Source organism: Galendromus occidentalis, unplaced genomic scaffold (assembly GCF_000255335.2).
Source record: "Galendromus occidentalis unplaced genomic scaffold, Mocc_1.1 scf7180000077501, whole genome shotgun sequence".
In the NCBI taxonomy this organism is placed as follows: domain Eukaryota; kingdom Metazoa; phylum Arthropoda; class Arachnida; order Mesostigmata; family Phytoseiidae; genus Galendromus; species Galendromus occidentalis.
The window spans coordinates 1,112,134-1,134,791 of NW_003805489.1; the positions used below are offsets into that span (position 1 = coordinate 1,112,134).

At 51.3% G+C, this 22,658-nt stretch overlaps 5 protein-coding genes across 5 annotated transcripts; 3 read left to right on the top strand and 2 right to left on the bottom strand.

Annotated features, from left to right (window-relative positions):
* The first annotated feature begins 2,824 nt into the window (after positions 1–2,824).
* Positions 2,825–3,142, top strand: LOC100904335 (DNA-binding protein HEXBP). Its single transcript, XM_029112448.1, has one exon. The coding sequence runs from the start codon at positions 2,825–2,827 to the stop codon at positions 3,140–3,142; it is 318 nt and encodes a 105-aa protein (XP_028968281.1).
* Positions 3,143–10,365: 7,223 nt separating this feature from the next.
* On the bottom strand, positions 10,366–11,635 carry P32 (complement C1q binding protein P32). Its single transcript, XM_003746734.1, has 3 exons — positions 11,369–11,635; positions 10,866–11,207; positions 10,366–10,761 (listed from the first exon to the last, which is right to left on the bottom strand). Exons 1-3 carry the CDS (start codon positions 11,520–11,522, stop codon positions 10,523–10,525), a joined length of 735 nt encoding a protein of 244 aa, XP_003746782.1. The 5' UTR covers positions 11,523–11,635; the 3' UTR covers positions 10,366–10,522.
* A 443-nt stretch (positions 11,636–12,078) lies between these two features.
* On the top strand, positions 12,079–15,124 carry pasha (microprocessor complex subunit partner of drosha). The gene is made up of 7 exons (XM_029112454.1): positions 12,079–12,460; positions 12,638–12,826; positions 13,097–13,409; positions 13,540–13,690; positions 13,771–13,885; positions 13,986–14,620; positions 14,778–15,124. Exons 1-7 carry the CDS (start codon positions 12,154–12,156, stop codon positions 14,820–14,822), a joined length of 1,755 nt encoding a protein of 584 aa, XP_028968287.1. The 5' UTR covers positions 12,079–12,153; the 3' UTR covers positions 14,823–15,124.
* A 716-nt stretch (positions 15,125–15,840) lies between these two features.
* LOC114828408 (uncharacterized) lies at positions 15,841–16,899 on the bottom strand. Its single transcript, XM_029112449.1, has one exon. The coding sequence runs from the start codon at positions 16,897–16,899 to the stop codon at positions 15,841–15,843; it is 1,059 nt and encodes a 352-aa protein (XP_028968282.1).
* A 2,299-nt stretch (positions 16,900–19,198) lies between these two features.
* Positions 19,199–22,207, top strand: LOC108864690 (uncharacterized). Its single transcript, XM_018640806.1, has one exon. The coding sequence runs from the start codon at positions 19,199–19,201 to the stop codon at positions 22,205–22,207; it is 3,009 nt and encodes a 1,002-aa protein (XP_018496322.1).
* The last annotated feature ends 451 nt before the right edge of the window (positions 22,208–22,658 follow it).

Below are 22,658 nucleotides of genomic sequence, written 5' to 3' on the forward strand. Positions count from 1 at the left end.
GAGGCGAGCACATGGGAGAGAACTCCGATAGCCAATATGTATTGCGTGTCGAATTCCCTTTTCCGACGTGCAGCGAGCTGCTTAGAGCAACGAGTTCTTCCGGGATGTGATAAGAATGGCACGATAAGAATCCCGTTTCGCTGTCGGAGCAAGCAGTGGAAGTTCATGGGGTGCTGCACCGCGCTCACTGCTCTCAGCCCGCTCTAAACAGTGTCTTCATACATATCAGGCATCACCCCGCTCGGGTTTTCGTCGATGCGTCGCCTTCTTGCGGTACGAGGCACTCGCCCCGAGCGCCGAGCATGGCTTCCGCATCGTTCCCTCTAGTCGTCTCCGGCAGCAGAGGCAGCGAGGAGCCGATCGCTTCACCTCGTTGAAAACAAGATACTCTGCGATATAATCGAGAAGACTTGAATCGGAGCCAGAACGAATCAATGAGAAATATTGGAAATCACTGATGGTCGATTGCTTCGAATCGAGCCGGGAGAATATGCGTCATATCGTTCTAATCGCATCGTCTGGGAGTTAGTTCGAGGCTCGGCTGAGACCGCTTTCCTGACCGCTTCGAAACTACGGTCTTCTTAGTCCCAACCATTTATGCGGGACTCGGGTGTGACGCTGTAGAAGAGTCCCGAGTTTCCAAATAGTTTCCGTCGGTCTTGATGCTAAAATCTAAGTGGAGCCGTAAAACCGCATCCATAGCTCGAATGCTGTCCAGGGTTCGATCAGAGGACGGGAAGACCGGGAGACATAGCGGCCTCATATCCGCCTGCGTTTTCGCATTTCCACGTTGACGCTGTGTCGACCGAAAACTCGCTTTTCTGGTTTCGCGTCGGTACCCGTTCAATTCTCTCGGCAGCTGAGGATGCTATTTCCACCAGAAGCCGCAAAAGCCCAATGCTCGCTCGGTGGGTGGAGGAATATTGTTTGTTTTCTAGACCAAGATACCTCCGATAGTAAAGGTTTATGCATACCCCCTTTGTTCGGGAGTCTCAGCACGCATCAAAATGCACGCAGCTCGCTCAGTTGTATCCCTTGCCTGCAAAGTCTTCGGGCTTCGAACGAGGTTTTCGACCGGTGCGGATCCTCCTAGATAGGGGTTCAAAACACCCGGGTCGCTTCTGTGTGGGGTGGCACCCATTTCTATCGGTCGTTCACAGGCTGACTCACGTACCCCAAGATGCACAGGGGTATCCCTAGTACTCGTCGTCGATGATATTGAAAATTAATCTTGGAGCTGCACTGGTGCCTGATGTATGGATTTTGTACACAGACGGGAAGATCCTCGATTCCTGACATTTTTTCTCCATTCTACGGAGAGCTTTCCTTCCGGGGTATTTGCGAGCCTAAGAGAATGTCGGTTGAAGTTCCGGACGCTCAGGTCGGGTTCATCATTCATCTGGCTGACTCGGGGGAGCTCGAAGCTTCTCCCGTCGAAATGACCACGGCCGAATGAAACGGGATCATGGCATGCGAGCTTTTTTCGATAGAAAAGCTCTCGGATTTCCAATTCTGTTTGCTCAATGATTGATCCGGGTCGGAAAATTGATGGACGGTCGCCGCCTCCGACGCCTGACCCAGCCAAAGCTCCTCTAGACAGCCTACAGCTGGGATAATAACTCAATCGTACCAGATCTACGATCTGATCCGCGAGTCTAGATTTCGATTCGGGACGATGTGCTTGGGATGCCGGGAAGCCCCGACAAAATTATCCTCCAATACTATGCTTCAAAACACCGTTTGAGACTGACGGGTCGCTCCAGAGACCTGATGATAATAGCTAAATATACACTGGCCCCAATTTCGAGACTCGAGTTTCTTCAGAGCCGAGCATCGTTGATCTTCCACGCTGTCCGCGTGGTATCGTCCATGCGACGCCGACGCCGCCGTTCATCACCGCCTCGAGCAGCGTACACCACCATCCCGCACGCCTGCTCTGCGCCGCCTGGGACCGCCTCGATCGGTGGCTCCGAACTTCAAGCAAAGATCATCGACGTGGTATCATCTCTCTCCAGTCGACAAATTCAATTTTTTCCTCAATTCTCCCCCTCCCCCTACCTCGCGGTAGATCCTCATCAAGCAGACGAGCAGAAGGTGGACGTTATCTTTGGAACAGGTTTCGCGAGGAAAATCATGCCATAGCGACGACCATGAGGACGATCCGATGCCCATGCCGAGACATCGACAAGCCACCTCGTGTTCCTAAGCCGCCGCCGACGAACGCCATCGACTTCGAGCATCCGGAGTCGGGGTGCGATTCGAACAAACGCTTGAAAGATGATCGGGGTTCTCTAAATTGGGCAGCCGGGTCGAGATTCGTTGCAGCGATCTCCGAAAGAGATCCCCCCAGCTCGTTTCTAAAATTCTAGAAATTGAATTGAGTTTCGCACAATAGGGTGCTACCAATCCCTGTCGGGCTAGAGCACCGTGGACCTGCGGCTTTGGCTTGATGTTCTCGTGATTAAAAATCCTACTCCGGCTTCCCCCCGGGCCGGAACCCCACTAAGGGTTATTCTGTGGGGTGCAAGAGTAATTAAACATAAATTACCGCTGAAATCCAATTTCAATCAAGAAAAATAACGATTTCTACATGCGAGAGCCGCGACCGCTCAAAATTTGGCGCTGCGTTGGGAAGCCGAGAATCGATAGGAGAGAGTTGCGCTGAGCGCCCTCTACTAAGGCAATACGCCTTCCGCCGGCTCCAACAATCAGTCTCTTTGCTCCTTGATCGCTCTTGGTGAGGTCCACGCGTCGATCTACACGAGAAGCAAGTGTAACTTTTGAAGTTGAAACAACTCGTCAACAACCCGAAACCGAAGCTACCATGTCGTCTAACGAGTGCTACCGATGCCACAAGACTGGCCACTTCGCCAGAGAGTGTCCCGACGCCGGAATGGGAGGCTACGGAGGAAGCCGTGGAGGAAGTGGTTACGGCGGTATGGGCCGTAGCGGCGGTTACGATCAACAGCGTCCTGGTGGCGGCCAACGCTTCGGAGGAGGCGGCGGCGGCAACCGAGGTTGCTACAACTGTGGCAAGGAAGGCCACATCGCCCGCGACTGCCCCACCGCGTCGGAGGGCCGTTCATGCTACCGCTGCCACCAGCCTGGCCACATCTCTCGCGATTGCACCGTTTCGGTCTAGGCCTCCCGTTAGGCCTAACCGCAGTTCCCAGCTCCATCTCTAACTCGTTCCCCACGAAGACCACCAGTGTCGCCCGCATCAGAAGCCCACGAAACAAACAAGAACAACAACAACGTCAGCATCGGTTTTTGATCTTCCCGCATTCGACAACAACCTAACGACAGGCTCTTCACCGTGGCGCGGCTGACCAGCGTGCGTACGTGCCGGTCGGCTTCCGAATCGGTCCCACTCGGGGTTCCGATCGGTTCGCCTCGTGAAAACCTCTAAATGAAGCTTCTCAAGCTAACAGTCTGAAAAGAAAGCCTTCGCTCGACGTGCCCGAGTGGGAATCAAGCCCCAACGAGCGTGCCGACGTGTTGCGTATCCTCGTGTCCGTCCCACGATGGCGTCGCTTGTTGTTCGGCAGCTTGGAACGCCGCGAGGCTTATGGCTGTGACGCGATGACGATTGAGTGCATCTCTGATTGCATCGATCACGAAGCAAAGCAACGACAGGCTACGATCTAAGAAGATAAAAAGAAAACCTCGAACGAGAGCTGACATCGAAACGAAGCTTCAACCGTGATGCATGGGCTTCGCCGGGAGCTGTGCTTCGTCGAACGCAGTAAGTTGGCAGTGAAGGAATTGTCGGTTCATACATTTTCGCAAGTCTTCACTAAGTCAAGAGCCTAGCCATTCTCCGTAGTTCGGGGACGAAACTGAATCTCCGTCGATTGGAGAAGGTCCTGGCTTTGGGCTCTGTCTTGACTTGCGTCCTTCCCGTGTCGTCGGCGTGTGTTTTCCTTGCACAACTGAAGAAATAGCAGCATCCCCCATCCATATTCCTCTACTACTATAACTCCTACAATGTCTCTCTATACAATGTGTATCAACAACAAGCATCTACAAAAAAACCATCTACTACCACTACTCCTACGAAAGCTACATCCATGACGGAAGAAAAACAGAAGAAGAGAAAATACCCGCCCCCTGTTCTAAACGAAGAAAAAATAAAAACATCGTCGTCGTTGACGAGTCCACAACTTACCTGTTTGTATGCCAAACCGTAGCCAGGCGACGTACATACATTGTACAACCATCGAACTTCTGCTACCACAGTTTGGACTCTCCAATCATTCTCAGACTGAATTCCGAATTGCTCAGTCGCCCGAATCAGAAATCATTTGATCGATCAGTTTGCCGCTTCTGCCTTCAGGAAGACAGGAGCCGAATGCAGTGTCTCGGGAAATTCTGGAGAGAATGCCCAGACACCTCCGTCATTCGGATTTCTCCCTCAATAATCCATGCAGGCATCTGTACCTATTCGAGCTCAAGCGAGAGGGAGTCTCGGGGGTTCCCCCGAAGATGATGGACAATCGGCTCCTGATTCCCTCCGATGTCTTCCGTCTGCCGGAGCTGCAAACTGTCACTCGTCCCGACGACGATGTTCCCTCAATCATCTCGTTGCTTCCCCTACTACTGAAATTTCCCAGTTACCAAGTTCGAATCGCGGAAACAGGGTTCGTCCGTACAACAAAGCCACAGCTATTCCGACCAGCAGGAAGCGAGCTATCCGTAAGTGAAACATGATCGTCACCTCCACTACTACTGTGCAGTTCTGCCTGAGTTATTCCTTTGCGCCGAGTCGTTCGCGTGGTCTTCGTCTCCGAAATTCTCCGGGAGTCGTTCGTCGGTTCAACAACGTCGGAGCCGGTCGACGATCGAGATAAGATTACGATTCCGCAGAACGGCCTGAATGCGTAATTGGCAACTCTATTCAAAAAATCGCCCGCCCAACGCCCGCCGTCACCACCATCTTTGACCACCACCACCATCTCTGTAAGACTGAGATTGAGAAACATCGGAAGGAACTGTCTACGGAATTCGCCGCAGAACACCAACAACCGAAGAAAAAAAATCATCAACAGTATCAGGTACGACAAGTTTTCAATTCCAAGTTCTGGATGGTCGTTGTCGCTGCGGCCGTCACCGGCGCAGCGGCAACAGCAGCAGTCTGTCCGCGACTGCGAAGATACAGATCAACTTTTGAGAAAGTGACTCGAGTCGTTCGCGATGATGAAGCGGAAGCTGACGAAGAAACTAGATCATAAATATTGAAGAAGTCAAAGAAGATTATCCCCGACGATGATGATGATGATGATGGAAGATGATGACAAGAAAGTTGAGAGTTATCCAGCTGGAGGCGAGTTTGTTGGTGAAGATATAGCGACAACTATTATTGATAGGTTGGAAAGTCATTCGGATTTGCAAGAAACCGTCTGCAGAAAATGGATCTCGATATTTACGCCTGGAAGATTGGTAGAGCGGATTGAAGGTTTTATTTAATGGTCCCAAATGGTGGTTATTTAGTGAAGAATCCCGGAAGTTTTTCAAGGAAAGAAGCTTTGTTGAGACCAGTGGTTTCATCTAAAAAAAAATCGATCAACCCATCAATCATTAAACGGTACCGGATGGATACATTGTCGTACCGTCGGAGCAGAAGCCATGGCAGAAGAAGAGAAGATGCGTCGGTCTATCTTAAAGATAGCTAACTCTGAGGAAGAAGAAACGAGGATCTAGCGAATAATCATCATCATCGATCGCTCGAAGCAAACCCGATGATGATGGTGATTGATATGATGTCCATAACACTTGATGATGATTATTATGACGACGATTGGTCGTTGTGAACCATCACCGTGATCGTTGAGGTCGCTGTGATTCGTCGATCAGTTCATGGAGGTGAACATGAGCACAGCAACGATGATGATGATAGTGGTAGTCATCATTACATTAAGATTAAGACGGAGAAGCAGCCTGATGAAACAGTCGATGATGATGATGAGGTCTTAAAGAGTTCTTGTGAGGAAGCCCAACGTTTACGCATGACGACATCGTGTGACTATATGCTATAACTATTATTACATATGAAATGGAAACATGCCTAAACATGGAAGAAACATACAGTACAACTACAAACAACAAGCTTGCTCGTTTTTTTTTGTTGCCTTCGAACTAAAAGCTATTTCCAGGTTTTTTTTTGTGGCTATTCCGCGGATATCCCGTTGAGTTGATCCCTGTCTGATAGATTGGGAGTTTGGAGCTCTCTCTGAAGTCGTGAGAAAAAGTTCCGGATTACTTTCGGGTCCCTAGCAATCTGCTGGAAATCTCCCTGAGGATGTTAGTCTTCCCAATTCTTCGCAGCGAACTATTAAAGTTCAGATCTCCGAATCGAGCAGTGCTTTGAATTCGGATGAGTTTACTAGATTATTGTCTGTTCTGGCTAGAGGTTTGGCTTCAGGTCGAACGCGAAGAGAGCTTCGTTGCATTTTTCGGCTCGAGCACTCACAGCGGAAAACACAGCATACGCAGATTTTGAGACATTATCCGTTGGCCCTCCTCAGTGAGAAGATTCACCCTCAGGGGAATCGCAGTCGGTCGGAGATCAGTCAGTTATTTAGTCCGTCGAATCTGAGGTGACCTGATTTAATCAAGGGGATTGGAAAGACAGCCAGAGCGATTGGAAGCATCAGATCAGTATCAGAAAAGAACACAGGTGTTGAACGTGTCGATCTCAGACTTCATCATGTAGTCTCCCCGGAGAAGTTGCTTCCTCTCGACAGACCAACCTACCAAACGAGAATTGCAGTGGCGACGGATGGATTTGATCCGTCAGCGTCAAACGTGCCTGAATCTGAGCGGCGCGGCGTGAGAGCCCAGAGCGATGAGAGGGATTGCAGTGAGTATCGAGCTTGCATCGATCACTTCTCCAGAGCGATCCATGTTGACAACCTTGAGTGTCATGGTCATGAGCTCAGTACTTTGATAAGAGTACCTCAGACGAATTCCGTGTGAGAGGACGTCACTGTAAGAGGGAGTTGAGAGCGAAGTACTTGAAGATTCATCATTCAGGAAGGACGAGAGGCACTCTGTGATATTTTTCCCTTTCCTTTCTCGAGGCGATCCGCCCAGAAATGATGCTATTCTTGGAGGACTTCTCGAACCGTTCGGGAAGCAAAGTTCAAATCACTAATTGATCGAAAAGAGCAAGGGTTTCTTTTAATTCGATGGGAATCTTCGGAAGAATTCTACAAGCTTAGAACGCCGACGATGACGTGATAGAACTGACGATACCGATGAGCAGCAGCAGCCGCGACAACTGATGATGAGTAAGATTGTACACTCAATAGATAATTGAAGAATTCCTATTATTGAACGATTCGAAGTTATTATTTCTCGAAGTCAACCGATGGTGGTCGCAGTGAGTGCGACGCTGACTGTGTTAAGTCGGTCGGATCGCTGCCGGGAATCCTCATCCATGGGGTGCCCGTTAGGATCTATTCAGGCATACAACAGGGGGAAAATAGCAGGAATGATGATCGATATTCACAGAGAACGCATATAGCTTTATTTTATCTGGAAGGAAAACCACAATATACCAATGGAGTAGGGAATTTTACAGACGGACACCGATCGACATGGCAGCAGACAGAGTCATTCGTCACGGCAGACAGACGCGCATCCATGAACCACAAGAAATTGAGCCTGAGAAATTCATACATGAGTCCACACCCATACACGGTCCTCACTCACTCGCAAACTTACATCCCCACGCATTTACACACGAGTGCAGAACGATTCAAATTAGGCGAATCGACACGAGAAGCTGAAGTCACGAAAACTCTTGGGACCAATCTTCCACAAGAAAGACGATCTATCGTTGAAAAGGCATTCCTCGATTCTGATGGCGATGTATTTCCAACAAATATCCCAAAATTGTCGATAGGATCTGATGATGGAGTCGAATAAATCAACCGAGGAAACGATGAGGATCTGACCGAATACTGAGGTACAAGAACACGAAGTCGGTGATGATGATGATGGTATACACGGAGAGATGGCTGAGACACTAATGATGTTGACAACAAAACACCAACCGAAGCGAAAACGGATGAACTTTCGAAAATAAATGCGAGATGTTCGAAAATAAATCCCTCGTCTTCAATAATCTCCATCAGCAGACTCTCCGCAGAACTGTGGCGATCCGAGGTATGAACTCCGTCACGCCGTCATGGGAGCTCAGCGAGAGGATCCGGCAGCTCGGGAAATTTCCCCACAGATATATCTGAGTACACTGGATGGGAGCGTCCCGAGATCATCCCGGTCGGCTCCTGGCTCAGATGCTCGAGTCCGGATTGGAGCGCCAGATTGAAGGCTCAAATTTTGAGCAATAGATCGAGGCGTTGGATTCAGGGACAGAATGAAACGAAAGATGAACGGGGAAAAACAGCGAATTCATTCGTATTCGTAAGCTGAGAAAGTTCCTTTTTCGTTAGTGCGTTCCAGTCGCTATGATAATAGATACCCGACTCGCATCGCGTGCTGGATCGATAGGCGGAGCATCGCTCGGGGAAGTTTTCTAAGAGTGTAATACGCCGTTTGGTGCCACAGGTTATCTCAGTCGACTCGCAGTTGGATCCAAACGGTCTTCGTCGTCGCTAAACTCGACGCTCCCCTCCTCGACTTTTTACGACGATCACTCTATCTCTGTATAGGCAAGACGCGCCGAGAACCATTCGCTCGAAAACTCTCCAGAACAAGTTATGCATCGGAGAAACTCGAAGAAGCTCGACGAAAAAGCTCAGGAAAGATGAAACGAAACATTTCAGAGAGATGCGTGTCGGCCCTGCTTTCACGGTGCAGTGCTGTTGTAGCCGTTTGTGACGCAGCAGCAGCAGTTTCGGTGGAGACGCAGAAGCGTTCTACTGAAGAGCGAGGCATCGGACTATTGCGCGGCCAGTCGGTCACTCCGTAGCGGACGACCTCGTTCTAACCTCAGTCATCGACCCTGCGCAAAGCCGCGCCAATACGCACACATGTTTCCAGGGGTCCTCACTGGCGTCGACTTTTTAGCGGCGACTAGCTCTCCTCAACACGAGTGGCGATAAGTTCCGTCATATCCGTTGTACTTTGTCCCTCAGGACGACGACGGCGACGAGCAACAGAGCCGAGAACAATTGGAGGGGGGAAGGACTCTGGAACTCCTTCCGAGCAGCTCTCCGAATCGTCGAAGCGCAATGAGAAAGTATTATTCAAGGAGTTCGAATAAACTCCGCCGATGGAGATAACGTTTCCAGACCTCGTTGTTTGGATCAAAGCCGGCCGAGAAATCGCTGCTCTAGCAGAGCTGCAAGTGCGTCGTCGAATCATCGCATCTTGATGCCCTTCCAAGCAGCCAAACCGCTGGCTCACCAACAGAGCTTAACAACAGACACACGCGGGCAGGCGCAAGCGCGGCTGGATGGGACCTGTCAGCCGTGAATTCTGGAATCAGATGTCCTCTTCCAGAACGTAGGGATCGCGCAGAAGAGGAGAGATTCTCCGACTCGTACTCATGGAGCGATTTCGGAAAGTCGGGAAATTGTGAGTCGAATGATGAGAGAAAGTATAGTCGATGTAGGTGGGTGCTGACGACGTGCGCCAAGCTCCTGGTTAGCGCACGCTGAAAAGCGTCCTCGATCGGCATTCGTACCACTGTCTCCGCCTCGCTTATCATTCGCGAACCTTCTTGATACGAAGATGTATTTGCGAGCCTCTTCACGATTTGGAGCTCCTCGCGACCCGCAATTTCATATTCCCACATTCTAAGAAACGCAAGCCGGAATTCCACGTTAACGAAGCGATTTGGATAGGTATGAAACTAAGGTTCTCCACACTCATTATCTGAAACAGCTGTTTCATCTTGATGACGGATTGCCTGCAGCGAATTCAACATCGAATTTGACAACGGGATTCCCGAGAGACCATGAGATGAATCCCCTCTGGAGAAAGTTCCGAAAACTTCGTATGTCCGATGCATTCGGGCGGCAAAATGTGGGGCATGTCAGGCTTCGTTGGGAGACACGAAGCATAAGCGGTCCGTTGAAAGTCATTCGAGCAGACGTTGGAGAGCCCTTGTCCAGAGCTCCGGTTGCGACTCGCAGAAGGAAGCAACAGAGACATTCCCTGACGTCGCATCGCCAGCTCGTCCTCGTGTTGGGTAATCTTGAACCTCCCGTAAGTATCGCCCCTTTTCATAACAATCATTCCCAGGAGAACGAGTTTCCCAACTGAGCGATGACGTCGCGGGAGAAGGTTACCCAGGGCCTGCCATATGCCGATATCCCTACCGATGAGCGAAAACGGGCTATCGGTGAAGCTTTCTACATCTTACCGGCTGCTAGATTCCGGAATCAAGCACTTCGATCCTTTCGCACGATTTATTGATATTGTACAAATTTCCACGGAGAGACCCTTAGGTAGCTGATCATGAACTGTGAGAACACATTGATCGGGAAACTACAGGCAAAATTCTACAGTGATCTCCTCTGCGAGAATGCTCATATGTCGTCTAGGAACTCGGTTAGTGCAACACGAAGCCCTTCAATTTCTCGAGGAGTCCGATATATTGTCCATGTTCGTAGCTCGTGCTGAAGTCTATCAGCTGTTCGGCGAACTCATTCGTCACGCCACGTTCCTCGAGCAAGTTCATGAGAAGATCGTACAGTTGAGCGTCCATGATATCGCCCGAGACCGAGTAGTCGCTGTCATCGAGCTCCTCGCCGGTGTACATGCTGAACTCGACGATTTGGAACAAGTCATCTGGAAACGAGAGTAAGAATAAATACATCACGGGGAGGCTATGGGACAGGAAGATCTGGGAATCAGTCGATCTTCCGAAAGATCAGACAGTCGTCAGAAATTACCGTAATCGTCTTGGTCCCCCTGCGGCTCCACACCGAAGGTGCACGAAAGCATGAGTTTCTGGCCGCCTTTCTCAATCAACACGTCGAAGTTCGGCTTCGACATCATGGGGCTGGCCTCAGAGGGCTCTTTTTCCGGAGTGTCGTCCGTATCATCAGTTTCCACTGTGTGGTTTACGTTGAAATCGATCGTGATGGTTTCGTCATTGAACTTCCTGGTGAGCGTGACGTTGGCATTCTCGGTTTTGATTTCGAAACCGTCGATCTTCGGTGGAATACTCTGTTTCCGGCTCTTCTTCTCAGCCTGGATCTCCTCGCTCAAGAAGTTGCTCAGCTCCTCGTCGCCTGCGAAAGAGCTTTCGTGAGAAACCGGAATTCAAAGCGGGACCGCGCGGCACGTGCAGGGAGCAAAAATGCAACGGAATGGAATACGGATAACTCTTATTCATGGACGTGACAGCGTTCTGAGGTGGGAACCTCAGCGCGCCGTCCCAAGAGGAACCGACCTTTGGTTTTCGTCGAGAATAGTCTTGCATATTCGGGGCGTCCGAGAGACCGGGATCCGCGCACGGTTAGACGCCCGCAGTTCGTCGAAGCCAGTGTACGAGTGGACTGCATAAGGACTCGACGGCCTACGGCCAGAAATGATCTCGAGAGCATCTTGAAGATTTCTAACTTAAGGCTCCGAAAAAGACGGGTGACGTCCAGAGAAAGTTCTCGCAACGGTACTGCTATGCCGACTCCGAGGAACAAACCGACTCTTCTCAACGTGCGCGAATGAGAGTCTCAACAAACAAAACATGGCGGCCCCCGTCCACAGGGAGGTCTTTGAGCATCGGATTTGGCGTTCACGTGCTGCATCATGAGGAACTCCGGAATCATCCTCCAATTTAATTTTTCCCGAGATGAGTAGATCTCCCCCTCGATGACTCCCTTGGTTCACGGTGCACTTTCTAGAATTTAGCGTCCAACTAGTCCAGATCAGCCGTACTGGGTCGGCTAGGGAGCTTTCTCGAATTATTCGAATCAAACACGTATTACTAGAGGGCTCATGTGCTCTATAAGTGGATACGAAATGGGCTGGAAACCCTTTTTCGGCCGCCCCCTCGAAATATTTCTCACGCGATCGATTCGAAAGCCTCCGGTGCGTCGCCTGGGGGGCGTCAATCGTAGAGAGAACGACATGAGAGGACGGAATAGCAGACAGCATTCCCGGCGCGTTCGATTTTCGTGAGACTCCTCCAGAAGAGACATCCAAAACTTTGAATCCGGGCTCTTCTCTACAACTACTATGTCTGACTCGTTGGGGAGTCCCCCTCAGACAGACGTGCTGGAAACTCCAGATCTTCCACCTCTGCCGCCGGTACCTCCGCCACCAATACCCCCGCCGCCGATCGGAGTCGACGAACCGACTCCAGAAACTCCCGCAGGTCCCGAGGATTGCGCGAACAGCAACAAACGCAAAGCCGATTTCAGCAGTGACGACGACTCAGAAGATTCTGTGGCTTCCGACGAGATCGATAAACTCTTAGATGAGAGCCTCAAGGAAGCAAGAAAAGCCGAAGATGTTATAATACGCAAGAAATTAATTTGTAAACGTGAGTATCGAATACAGAACCGGCGTTCGGATTTCAGTCCCTGCGGGCAGCTGATTCGGATTTCGGAGAATATCCGGGAATGCTGGACCAGAGAGCAGAACACAAGATGTACGGCGGTCAGCGCCAGCAAAGAATCAGCGCTCCTCTTATTTGAAATGGTTCATTTCGATCCTTCAGGATACACCAAAGACGTGTACGACATCCTTCCCGAGGACTGGGTGATGATAAATCACATTTGCGGTCTCCCTCTGTATCTGAACCGGAAAACCAGAGTATGCACTTGGAGTCGGCCTTATTTTCTGGGCCCAGGCTCGGCACGAAAACATGAAGTTCCTCAAAGCGCCATCCCTTGCCTCCATTATGAGCGTTCGAAGGTAAATCCCTCGGCTGCTCCCCGGTGCCGTTCGATCGTCTGCACGATAGTTCCCACCAGGGAGAGCTCTACGGATTCAGTTTTTTCTCGGTTTGTCCTCCGACTTCATTGACACACGGATATGCCTCCCAGAGTTCCTTGGAGCGGATCATCATCACCTCCTTTTCCTTCACAGAGAAAGGCACTCAGTAGAGAGGGTAATCAAGTCGAGCAATCACTGGCGGAGATGGCGAAGGCTCAAATGCCACCGATGACGACCGCAGGAATCGCTGAGAAATCTGTGATTGGGGAGGCGAGCGCAGAACCGATGCTAGTCGATGCCCCGAAAGATGAGGTCGGATCCGAACAACGGCCCACGGAGACCTCCGAGGAAAATGCGCCGAGCGAAGCACCGTCGACTACTGAGGCTGCGACCACCGGCGACCCCACCTCCTTGACACCTCAGCAGTTGCAAGTGATGAACAAAGTTGGCATTGAAACAGCTCAGGAATGTCAGGTGCACCTGAATGCGGAGCAGCTCAGAGATTATGCTAAAAGTCGCTTCGACATCGAAGAAGTCACCGTGCGACAGTTCAAGTAAGCTGCTTTGAGCTGATGAGGAGCTGATTCGTGATCGTCGAGCTCACTATTCCAGTCCTTACCTTCACAGTTTCGCTGAATTATCACAGATAATCTACATAAATTGAGTTCGTTCATCCTTCCTCAGGTCATGGGGAGCGCGTCGAGAATTCCAGCGTGAGAAGAAAGTCAAGAATCCGCCCACGCTGCCCTCGAGCACCCACCTGATAACTTGCGAGATTCCCAGTTCTGGAGTTCGGAACAAGCGGAAGGAATTCGTTCTCAACCCTTACGGCAAGGTAAGGAATATGAGCTCCATCGGATCACATATAGGATCGTTTTGGGTAGGGCGAACAATTTCCGTTCATTCTCTCCACAGGGGCCAGTTGGTATCCTGCACGAATTCGTTCAGCATTCCTTACGCGAGCAGCCTAAATACACGTTCAAGGAGTTGGCCAGCAGTGAAACTCCATACTGTGCAACGCTCCTGATCGGTGAGTTTTTCATCCTCCGGCTCCCATTTTATTGAGATGTAGATCCGTCAATTCGAGAGCCTAGTCTCTGGCAAACGAACGATTTTTTTTCTTCGTGCAGCGGAAGTAGAGTACGGAACCGGGTACGGTTCGAGCAAAAAGCAGGCGAAAACCGCAGCGGCTCAAGCAGCGCTCGATATCCTCTTGCCGTCATGGAGAGGGCTCCAAAAGTCTGACGAAAAAGATGAAAAAGATCCTGCACAGGCTTCGAAGCAGCATGAACTCGACTTTTTCGATGACATCGCAATCGAAGACCCTCGACTGGCCGGGCTGTGCACCACAACAGGTCAACAGTCACCATTCCATATTCTTGTCGAATGTCTGAGACGGAATTTCGGCCTGGTCAACGAGAGCGAAATCAAACATCAAGTTCTGAAGGAGAACGAGAAATCGCAACGGATCGTTTACCAAATGTCTGTCGGCAGCCACACAGTCAAGGTTCGGGCGAAGAACAAACGCGACGGTAAACAGCTCGCATCACAGCAGTTACTGGCGAAAATGCATCAGTACATTTCCACGTGGGGTGGTATCCTAAGACTGTACGGTCACAATTCCTACAAGACACCCAGGGACAAGCGTCAAGAGCAACAAGCCATAACAGATCTCCAGACAAAGTCAACGGCCACCGGGCCGAACCACTTCATCCTGAGTAAGCTACAGGAAGAAATGCTCAAACTCCCCGCGGAGCAACGAGAGGTAATTCGCGGGATAAATTATTTGTTTATATCACAAGGAAGCGGAGCTCCCGAGTGACTAGCTTCACACTCTCAGCATCGATTGAATATCCTCGGAAGTCTCTTCCGGAGACTCCTCGGCATTGCGATCCCTTAATTGACGGCTTTTTGCTTTCCAGGCTCAAGGTGCCGGCAGTAATAACATGAATATGGTGAAAATGTGACGCACAACACAGAGGAATCTGTCGCGCTGGCCTCGTATGGGGCTCGAGAACTCTCTGCATGTGAAGATCGGATCCATTTTTTCAGTGGGACCCATTCGGAGCCCGCCGATCTTGACTGTGGGGATGCTCATCTGACGATGTGCACAGTCTCCATCCGTACCGCCGATTGGCTACGCCTGGAATCAAGCGAAGAGAAGGGAGGAGTCGAACCCTTTTGTGTGATACAGCCCCCGCCCAGGCAGAGTTGATGAGATGTTATTTATTTCCCGTCGATCACGGGAAGAAGAAATTCGACATCCTATTCATTATTGATGTAATTGACGTGTTCCTTCTGCGTAGGAAAAAAAAGTTTATTTCATCCAGCGAATAAGTTACAGCAATCCCGATCGAGTGTGCTCTATGTACTAATTGGTGATAGATATCATCCCCTCCGAATCCTCCCCGAATCAGCCTAATGACTTAGATGATCTCGTCAATCGAACCCACTGGGAACGCCTACCACGCATCCGGGAAGACCGGCCTGAACGAGGCGGTTTTCGAAAAATTCTCTGATGGCGGAATTACGCTCTTGGTTTCCCCGCCCCCCCCTGGCTGGTGGGATATCGCAGCCTTCGCTCGCGGGCTGATATTCGAGAATTCGCTCCCGATCTCGTCTCCGTATAAATTATGCGTGCCGTTGACGCGACTCATAAGCATCCCAGGATCTCCTAGAGAAACGGACGCCGCGACCTGGGCATCCGGACCCTGCTACACGTAAAGCCCCGCTCTCATTAAATCATGCTTCCCGTCGGCCGCAAGAGCAGCCGTCTCGTCTCGCCTTCTTGAAGCTGTTTCCGCATGTTTTCTGTAGAGGAAAAAACTGCTCCCCTATTCGCTATTGTGCGCCAGCCGTCATTGTTGAAACCCGGACGCGCGATGCGAACCCTCGGGATGTTCGGCATCTTCTGAATTCCTCTCTGAACGCAGGTAGGGTTGACGAGCGACAAGCACGTCTCATTGATGAAATCTTTAGCTTCGGTCACGATTCCGTTTCCGCAGTTTTCGCGATCCGCCGCGATTTCCTCGCCTTTTTCTCAAAGTGCTCGATCGCCTCTTCGAGCAGCATCATCAAATCAATCAGGAGGTCCCGTTGCTCTGCCCGGCCGTCGAGCGACCTTTTCTTACGACCTTGAAAAACTGCGCCTTGGGCTCCTGCGTAGTACAGTGAGTTCGACATCAACGTCGCCGTGACCGGCATGAGAAACGATGAGACGGCGAGCGGCGCCAAGATCAGCAGAAGCAACGGCAGGATGTAATCGTAATCCTTCTTGTGGTGTTTATCATGGTGGTATTTCTCGTAGTGGTAGTCGTCCCAATCGTCCCAGTGGTCGTCCCTGCGGTCTGACCGATGGTCCAATTCCCGAGAATCATAGTCGAAATCGTAGCGTCTGTTCTTCTCCGAGAACAATCCGGACCCCCGCTGGTCGTACTTGTCGTTCTTCTTTATGTTGGGTGCCGGCTCGTAGTAGAAAGTGTTCTTGGAATTCGACTCCTGCGCGAAGAGCTTCTCGTGCTCCTGGAGTCCTCTGCGAGGGTTGCGATAGGGGTCGTTGTGCATCACGATGTCCAGGATTCGGGGACCGTTTGCCGCTGCGGCTGTCGACATCGGATGAACCACCCGCTGAGCGAAATACTTGGCGTAGTCCTTCGAACGAGAATTCTCGAAGTTTGCGATGTCACTGAGCGTCGACGTCAGGTCGTGGTAGTAGTCGGTGTTATCCGGGGCGGCCTGAGCTGTGTACTTCAGAACGTGCGCTTCGGGGCTGGACTTCTTTTCGAAGTGGTTCGCCGAATCCTGTCGCGAAGGTTTCTTCGGAGCGTCGGCACTGATCACGCGAACGCTCGTCGAATCCGTAGCCAGGGCGGGAAAATTCCATGAAGTCTTCCCGGAACTCCGCGTCGTCCAGACGGCCTTCTTGAACTTTTGGGACGGGTCATCGTCGCTCCTCGAGGACGCGTGGCTGGTCACGTTTTCCTCGGAGCGCACGAGAACGAATGAACAACATACGGTCAGGAGGGGTAGGTACGTCCCGAGCATGTTTCCTCCCGCGAGAACACACTCCCACCTAACTCGGAACAGTCCACAAATCGAATGTAGGCTAACGTCGAGTTCTTTGAGCAACTACTGCTAGAAACGATCTGAAGAGCCGCAAGGGGAGCGGCTCGGTTTTGTCGTCGGGGTGTGGATCTGCAAGGGCGGAATCTGAACATCGCTCGAGCACGACGGAATCCCTCACGAAAATCGCATCCGAGGGGATCTGGATCGGCTTCCAGAACGTGTTCGCATCTTGTTCATCGCAAGGGACAGAACAAACGTAACGAATAAGTTTCCTACGCCCTTGTTCTGAATTGGCTCGCTAACTCGACGAGACTTCCAATTTTTTTCCATCTGGGCACCGCTCGTTGTCGTCATCAAGTGCGTCCCGGAACTCTTACGAAAGAGGAAGCAGGACTGTCGCAAATTGGAGAAGAAGTTTATCTAACGACTGTTCGGCTCATCCTCGGAGAAATTACTTCGAGCCGCTCGCTGCGACGCCGACGTCACGCGCTTTTGAATTAAGGAACTCGTCCTAGACATCGGGTCTGAACTTTGAAATATGATTCAATTCATTCTGTTTCCTAGGAGACTTCCGCCGGAGGACTTCACCGAGAATACATCATCGTCCCTTGATCCTTCCGTGATCATACCCGGAACCCCTTCTAATAATTAGGTACACTTCAGCCAACCTTTCTGATGGAGCTCGGTCTGAGTGAGCTGAAGTAAGATCGAATTAGCGAGGGGGGAAGGGCGGCGGTAGGGGTATGCGTAGGGCAATGGGAAAATGCTTTGTCGGATCATAGATGGTCCAACTACCAACCACTACATATTATACGAGCCAGTAAGCTCTTGTGATTTTGGGGCTCTCAGTGCGATTTCCGGGTTAGCGGGCACGGGGAGCCATGATCCGCTCGGGTTCCAGTCAGGATTCATGCCGATTGTCAAAAACGTCGCTCGCTGTCCACGAGGAGTCCACGTTTCGTTGGCAGTTGAAATTATAGACTCCTCAGTTACTGACATCGAATCGTTTGGCGGGCACCTGTCACTCTTCCGAAAGATCGATGAATCCTATGCTTCCCCGGTGCTCCATTACCAAGATACATCGGCTCCGACTGATTTTTCGCACTTCGACCCAGTCTCCGTATCGGTTCCGAATGGCCGAATGGAGAGTTCGAGGGAAGAAAGTTGGGCTACAACGTCCGACCGCCCAAAGAAGATTCATTCGAGCTCGAGAGCTAACTTTGACGATATTCGATCGCAGTCCTGATGGCGTCGAGCCTTTTCCCGCGCTGCTCGGTGCATCCAGCAGAGCAGCTCATCCGGGGGTCGAGAGTTTGTTTCGAAGACGTTCCGGACGGATGTAGGGGGACCCTGTAATCCGGGAAGCTGGAAGTTTCGCAGTATATGACTCAAAATTATGGGTATCAAGCTTTTCTCGAGATTGAATTCTATGGAGATGGAAATATGTGAATGGCAAGCCTGAAAAGGAAACTTGAATCAGTGTGGAAGGTCCCGCGGAGCCAAAGAGCTACGCCCCTGCTTCCGGACGACGACGCGGTCGATGATGGGATGAGTCTTTTCATCGTAATGTCTCTAGTTTGTCAAAAAGATTTGAGTCAACCGTTCTCTGAATGAGACTTCTTCTGCCACGCCCTGCCGGAGGCAATTCTGCAGTAAACTGAATCCCGCAGGCCGCCGAAGGCGGAAACATCGGGGAAAGCTTTAACGTTTCAGATTATAACCCATTCACTCAGTTCTTCAGCCAGAGTCAGCCAGCGAGAAAGTCGGCTGAATGAGAGAATGAGCACCAGATGAGTACCATGATCACCTAACACCATTACTCCAGCGGACAAGAGCTCCTTCTATCGAGGCGGTTTTCGCCGGAGCGGACGGAATCGATTCGTGATTCGTTAATCGTCTTTTCGCGGGACCAATATGAATGAAGGGAATCTTCGACCATCGGTTGCGGTCCGACTGGAGCTCCGAGTAGAGCTCCGAGCCGATCCGCCAATGACGACTCTTGAATCCGTGCGTTGCGGGATCGTCATTAGCCCAGGGCGGATTTCGAGGACTGTTCGCTCAGTGGAACCGACTCTTGCACAGCATACACGGAATTTCTGTCCCAGTTCCGAGATGAGCTCTGAGCGCTGACCCGGATAATTGTGGACAAGCGGTGGAACCTCCCGGGTCGCTATAGCAACGATGTCATGTTCTCGAGATAAATAAACTCCACCGACCACGGACACCGACCGCTTTCCTCAGCAGAGTGGGGGAATCTTAGTGGCGCGTAGAGCGTGGAATGGAACGTCTACGACGTGCCATTGAGTCCGAGGTCGGTCGTGAAATCGAGCGTCTCATCGAGCGTCGCTCTTCGGCGAGCACTGCCGACGAGCTTCTGGAGCGAATCGCACCATCGGAGACATGGCGGAGATTTCGAAGGAAGTATATCCTGTCCACGGTCGCGAACGGGAACGAGGCGATCTACGAGAGGTTGCCGCGGAAGTTTTCCATGGACGCGGTGGTCGGCGGCGGCGGCGACGACCACCACAGCCTCACATCAATCGGCTCGATATCGAGCGTGTCCACAACAGACACGGTCTTGGTGTTCAGCGATGCTGAGTTCGTTCAAGTTTGTGAGCTCCTCGCCAGCGACGACAATTTCGACAAACTGCAAGGACTCGATATGTTGGCTCGAGCGTCGAGCGTCGAGAATTTCGTGCGCACCGAGGAGTGGGGAGTGTTGGAGAAATTGTTACGGATTTGCTTGTTCGACGAAAACTCTTTGATCCGCTCGGAGGTCTCGAGCGTCTATCGGATGATGATTTGCTCCACGGACGACAGGACCAGCCTCACAGCATACAGCAGCATGCTCAAAGCGGTTTGTAGTTTTCTAGGGCGAGGAAAACCCTCTCAGCCTAGGAGACTGCGTCAGGCCGTATACCTCCTCGATTGTCTCAACGACTACCACAAGGAATGCGTCGCGCATCGCTGGTTGAGGACCCCCACGCACATCATAACTGCATTCATACAGAGCACGTTGGATTGTCTCGCGGATCGTCGGGTCTGGACTTTTCTCGCCGGAATCGACCCCACCGCGTCATGGATTCAGGGCTGGCTCGCTGCCGCCCCGATCCGGGGCATTGTGATCAATGAAATCAGGAGCAGAACGCTGTTCGTCCAGATCGCGGTTTCGCGATTAGCGGACGATGAGTGCCACAAGACTGTTCTCCTGTATTCGTGTTGCGTGTTGTTGCATTTTCTGCGATACGAACAGGGGCGTCAACTCATCGATCTGTCGGTGGCCGTCGCTCAAGAAAATTCCTGGTTCACTATCCTCATCAATTGCATAAAAACCATCTTCCAGTTCCAACCGGACCCGAGTCTCAAAGACTTGTGTCTGCAAACGGTCAATGCCGTCAGTACCTCGCTGTCTGTCGACCATCAGCAGGAGCTACTGCATCTGAGTCTGAGCTTGTTCCCGAAAAAAATCTCATCCGACACCCATCTCGAGCAGTTCGATTGGGCGAGTAGTTTTCTACTGACCCTCGTCAGGACTCCCATCAATCGACACGTCATCGTGCATTCGGTCATCAAGGATCCTCTGACATCAGAGACCCTGCTCCAGATATTCAGTTCGATCTTCAGCATGAAACACGTGTCGGTCCCCTTGAAAAATCCAGTATTCTACCTCGGAATGCGGAAAATCCTTCAGTCGTGTACTCAGATCCTCTCACATCCCATGTTCCTTCTTCAGTTCCCTTTGACTCGGATTTCTGCCCTCGCACTCGACGCTCTCTCCCTTGACACTGTCTTACCTCGGACTTTAGTGGTGAGGATGAGCATGACCAGCCTCGGGAGCGCTCTCTGGAAGAGGGGAGCGCTGAACGACAGCGCTCCCAGGATCATATCCGACCTGTGCAAGTTCGAGGGACGCGTATCCGAAACTCTACTTGTCACGAATTTTCTTCAATTCGTTCCCCCGAACCAGATCCAGGGCATACTGGAGAAGTTCGGTATGCACGTCTGGAAGAGACATGCGAGCGACGACGCGAGACTCGAGGCGCTCTTAATTCTTCATTCCTCGGTCACCAACGTGAAACTCATACTGAAGAGCATCGGATTCTCATCGATCATCGACAGAGACCTCTACAGAGACGTTCTGCTTTTGCCAACGAGTAAACGACTCAGCGACGACCAGGTCATAATGTCTCTGACAGTTCTATCGGTGATGTGTTCCTCGTTGCCGACGTACATATTTCTCCAGGAAAGATACCGTCTGACCGAGATCCTCCGGAACGAACTTCTGAAACACGTGGGTGACCAAGACCAGTACGTCGTGGACGAGATTTCGAATCAGATCGACTCTCTGATCTCCCGAATCACTCTTGTCGGGGGGCCGTCGGAGAGGAAGATCCTCGGCTTCAATTCTTCTACGCAACTTAAGCCGGTCAAGAAAGCCACTTCGGTCAGCCGCTCCTGCAGAATGAACCGTGACCTGTCCATCGACCGACGATATTTCGACGAGTTTCTCCAGGACCAACGAGGTCTGAGCAGGTTCCAGTTCGACGAGGTTTTCAGTTTGGTGCCAGCGAATGATCTCGACGAACTGGAAGTCGAATTGAACGATATCGACGCCCTCGGACTGCAACTGATTCTGGCTTATAACCGACAAGCTCAGATCATCGAATATCCGGACACGGTCATCTCTAAATCGTGGTACCGATTGCAGGCAAATGTCGCTCCCAGCTTCAGATCCACGAATCTCCAAACAATCGACTTCACCTTGGCTAGCCTCTTCCTTCTGTGCAGAGGTGATCCCGGCAGGGCATTGACGCTGCACGGCATGCTTGTCGACAGAGGTTGCAATTTCATCTATTTCCCGGATATTTTCGAAGTGGGCGACACTCTGGTGACTGCCTCGGTCACCCACACTCTGGAACTGATGGTGTTCAATGAACTTCCCAAAGTTCATTTCGCGTTGAGGCGTGCCAATTTCCTCCTCAGGAACCTAGCGTCGTTCTGGGTTGGTCAGAACCTGTGGAACGTGATCGATCTTGACGAGATCGCGACGATACTTGCCGTGTGTCTCGTACACGGCAGCGACTATTTAGTTTACTATTGTGTTGCGATTTTGCGACATATCGAGCCGGAGGTTATCCGACTGAGTCTCGAGGGGAACTTGGCATTGAACGTGCGACTTGAACCGGTGCTGGACTTCAAAGCGAGCGAGAGTCTGGAGTTCTGCCATCAACTCCGGAAAGTCTACAGAGCAGGCATGACGGACGCGATTGAGAACTGCAAACCGTAGAGCCGCTCGACGATCCGGTCACGGAACCCATTGCTGCGTCGATCCTTTCACATTGTATATCAGCAGTGTTGAGACTGCGTGTTTGAATAAACAGCTCCTCTGTGATCAGAGGGACTTGTGCATAGGGAGAGGGGGAAATGGTCTATCCAATCGGACAATATTCTCAATAAAAGCTCGTGGATATAAAAAAGCGTGGAAAGCGCCTATTTCGCCAAAAGGGGCTTCTGGTAGGCATTCCTCGGCTTTTTATCCGAGCGAGTCGTAACTCGCTCCAGGAGATAAGTGAAAAATTCCAAATCCATCCGTAAAGACGACGAGAGGACAAGGGATCGAGCGATCGCGGGACGATCCCCATCTCCTTGCATGTCCGCCGGTGGCCGCCGCCGCACTGCCACCGCCCTGTGTTTTGATTTCCTCTGCGTGATGCATCCATCCAACGAAAACATTTCCG

Bases quoted from the DNA above. Each gene is read 5' to 3' on its own strand.
- LOC100904335 (XM_029112448.1), top strand. From the start codon at position 2,825: ATGTCGTCTAACGAGTGCTACCGATGCCACAAGACTGGCCACTTCGCC.
- P32 (XM_003746734.1), bottom strand. From the start codon at position 11,522: ATGCTCTCGAGATCATTTCTGGCCGTAGGCCGTCGAGTCCTTATGCAG. The intron at 11,208-11,368 runs GTCGGTTCCTCT...GCTCTTTCGCAG, and splicing joins ATTCTCGACGAAAACCAAAG to GCGACGAGGAGCTGAGCAAC. The intron at 10,762-10,865 runs GTAATTTCTGAC...TCTCGTTTCCAG, and splicing joins GGGGGACCAAGACGATTACG to ATGACTTGTTCCAAATCGTC.
- pasha (XM_029112454.1), top strand. From the start codon at position 12,154: ATGTCTGACTCGTTGGGGAGTCCCCCTCAGACAGACGTGCTGGAAACT. The intron at 12,827-13,096 runs GTTCGAAGGTAA...TGACGACCGCAG, and splicing joins CCCTTGCCTCCATTATGAGC to GAATCGCTGAGAAATCTGTG. The intron at 13,886-13,985 runs GTGAGTTTTTCA...TTCTTCGTGCAG, and splicing joins CTGTGCAACGCTCCTGATCG to CGGAAGTAGAGTACGGAACC.
- LOC114828408 (XM_029112449.1), bottom strand. From the start codon at position 16,899: ATGCTCGGGACGTACCTACCCCTCCTGACCGTATGTTGTTCATTCGTT.
- LOC108864690 (XM_018640806.1), top strand. From the start codon at position 19,199: ATGGAACGTCTACGACGTGCCATTGAGTCCGAGGTCGGTCGTGAAATC.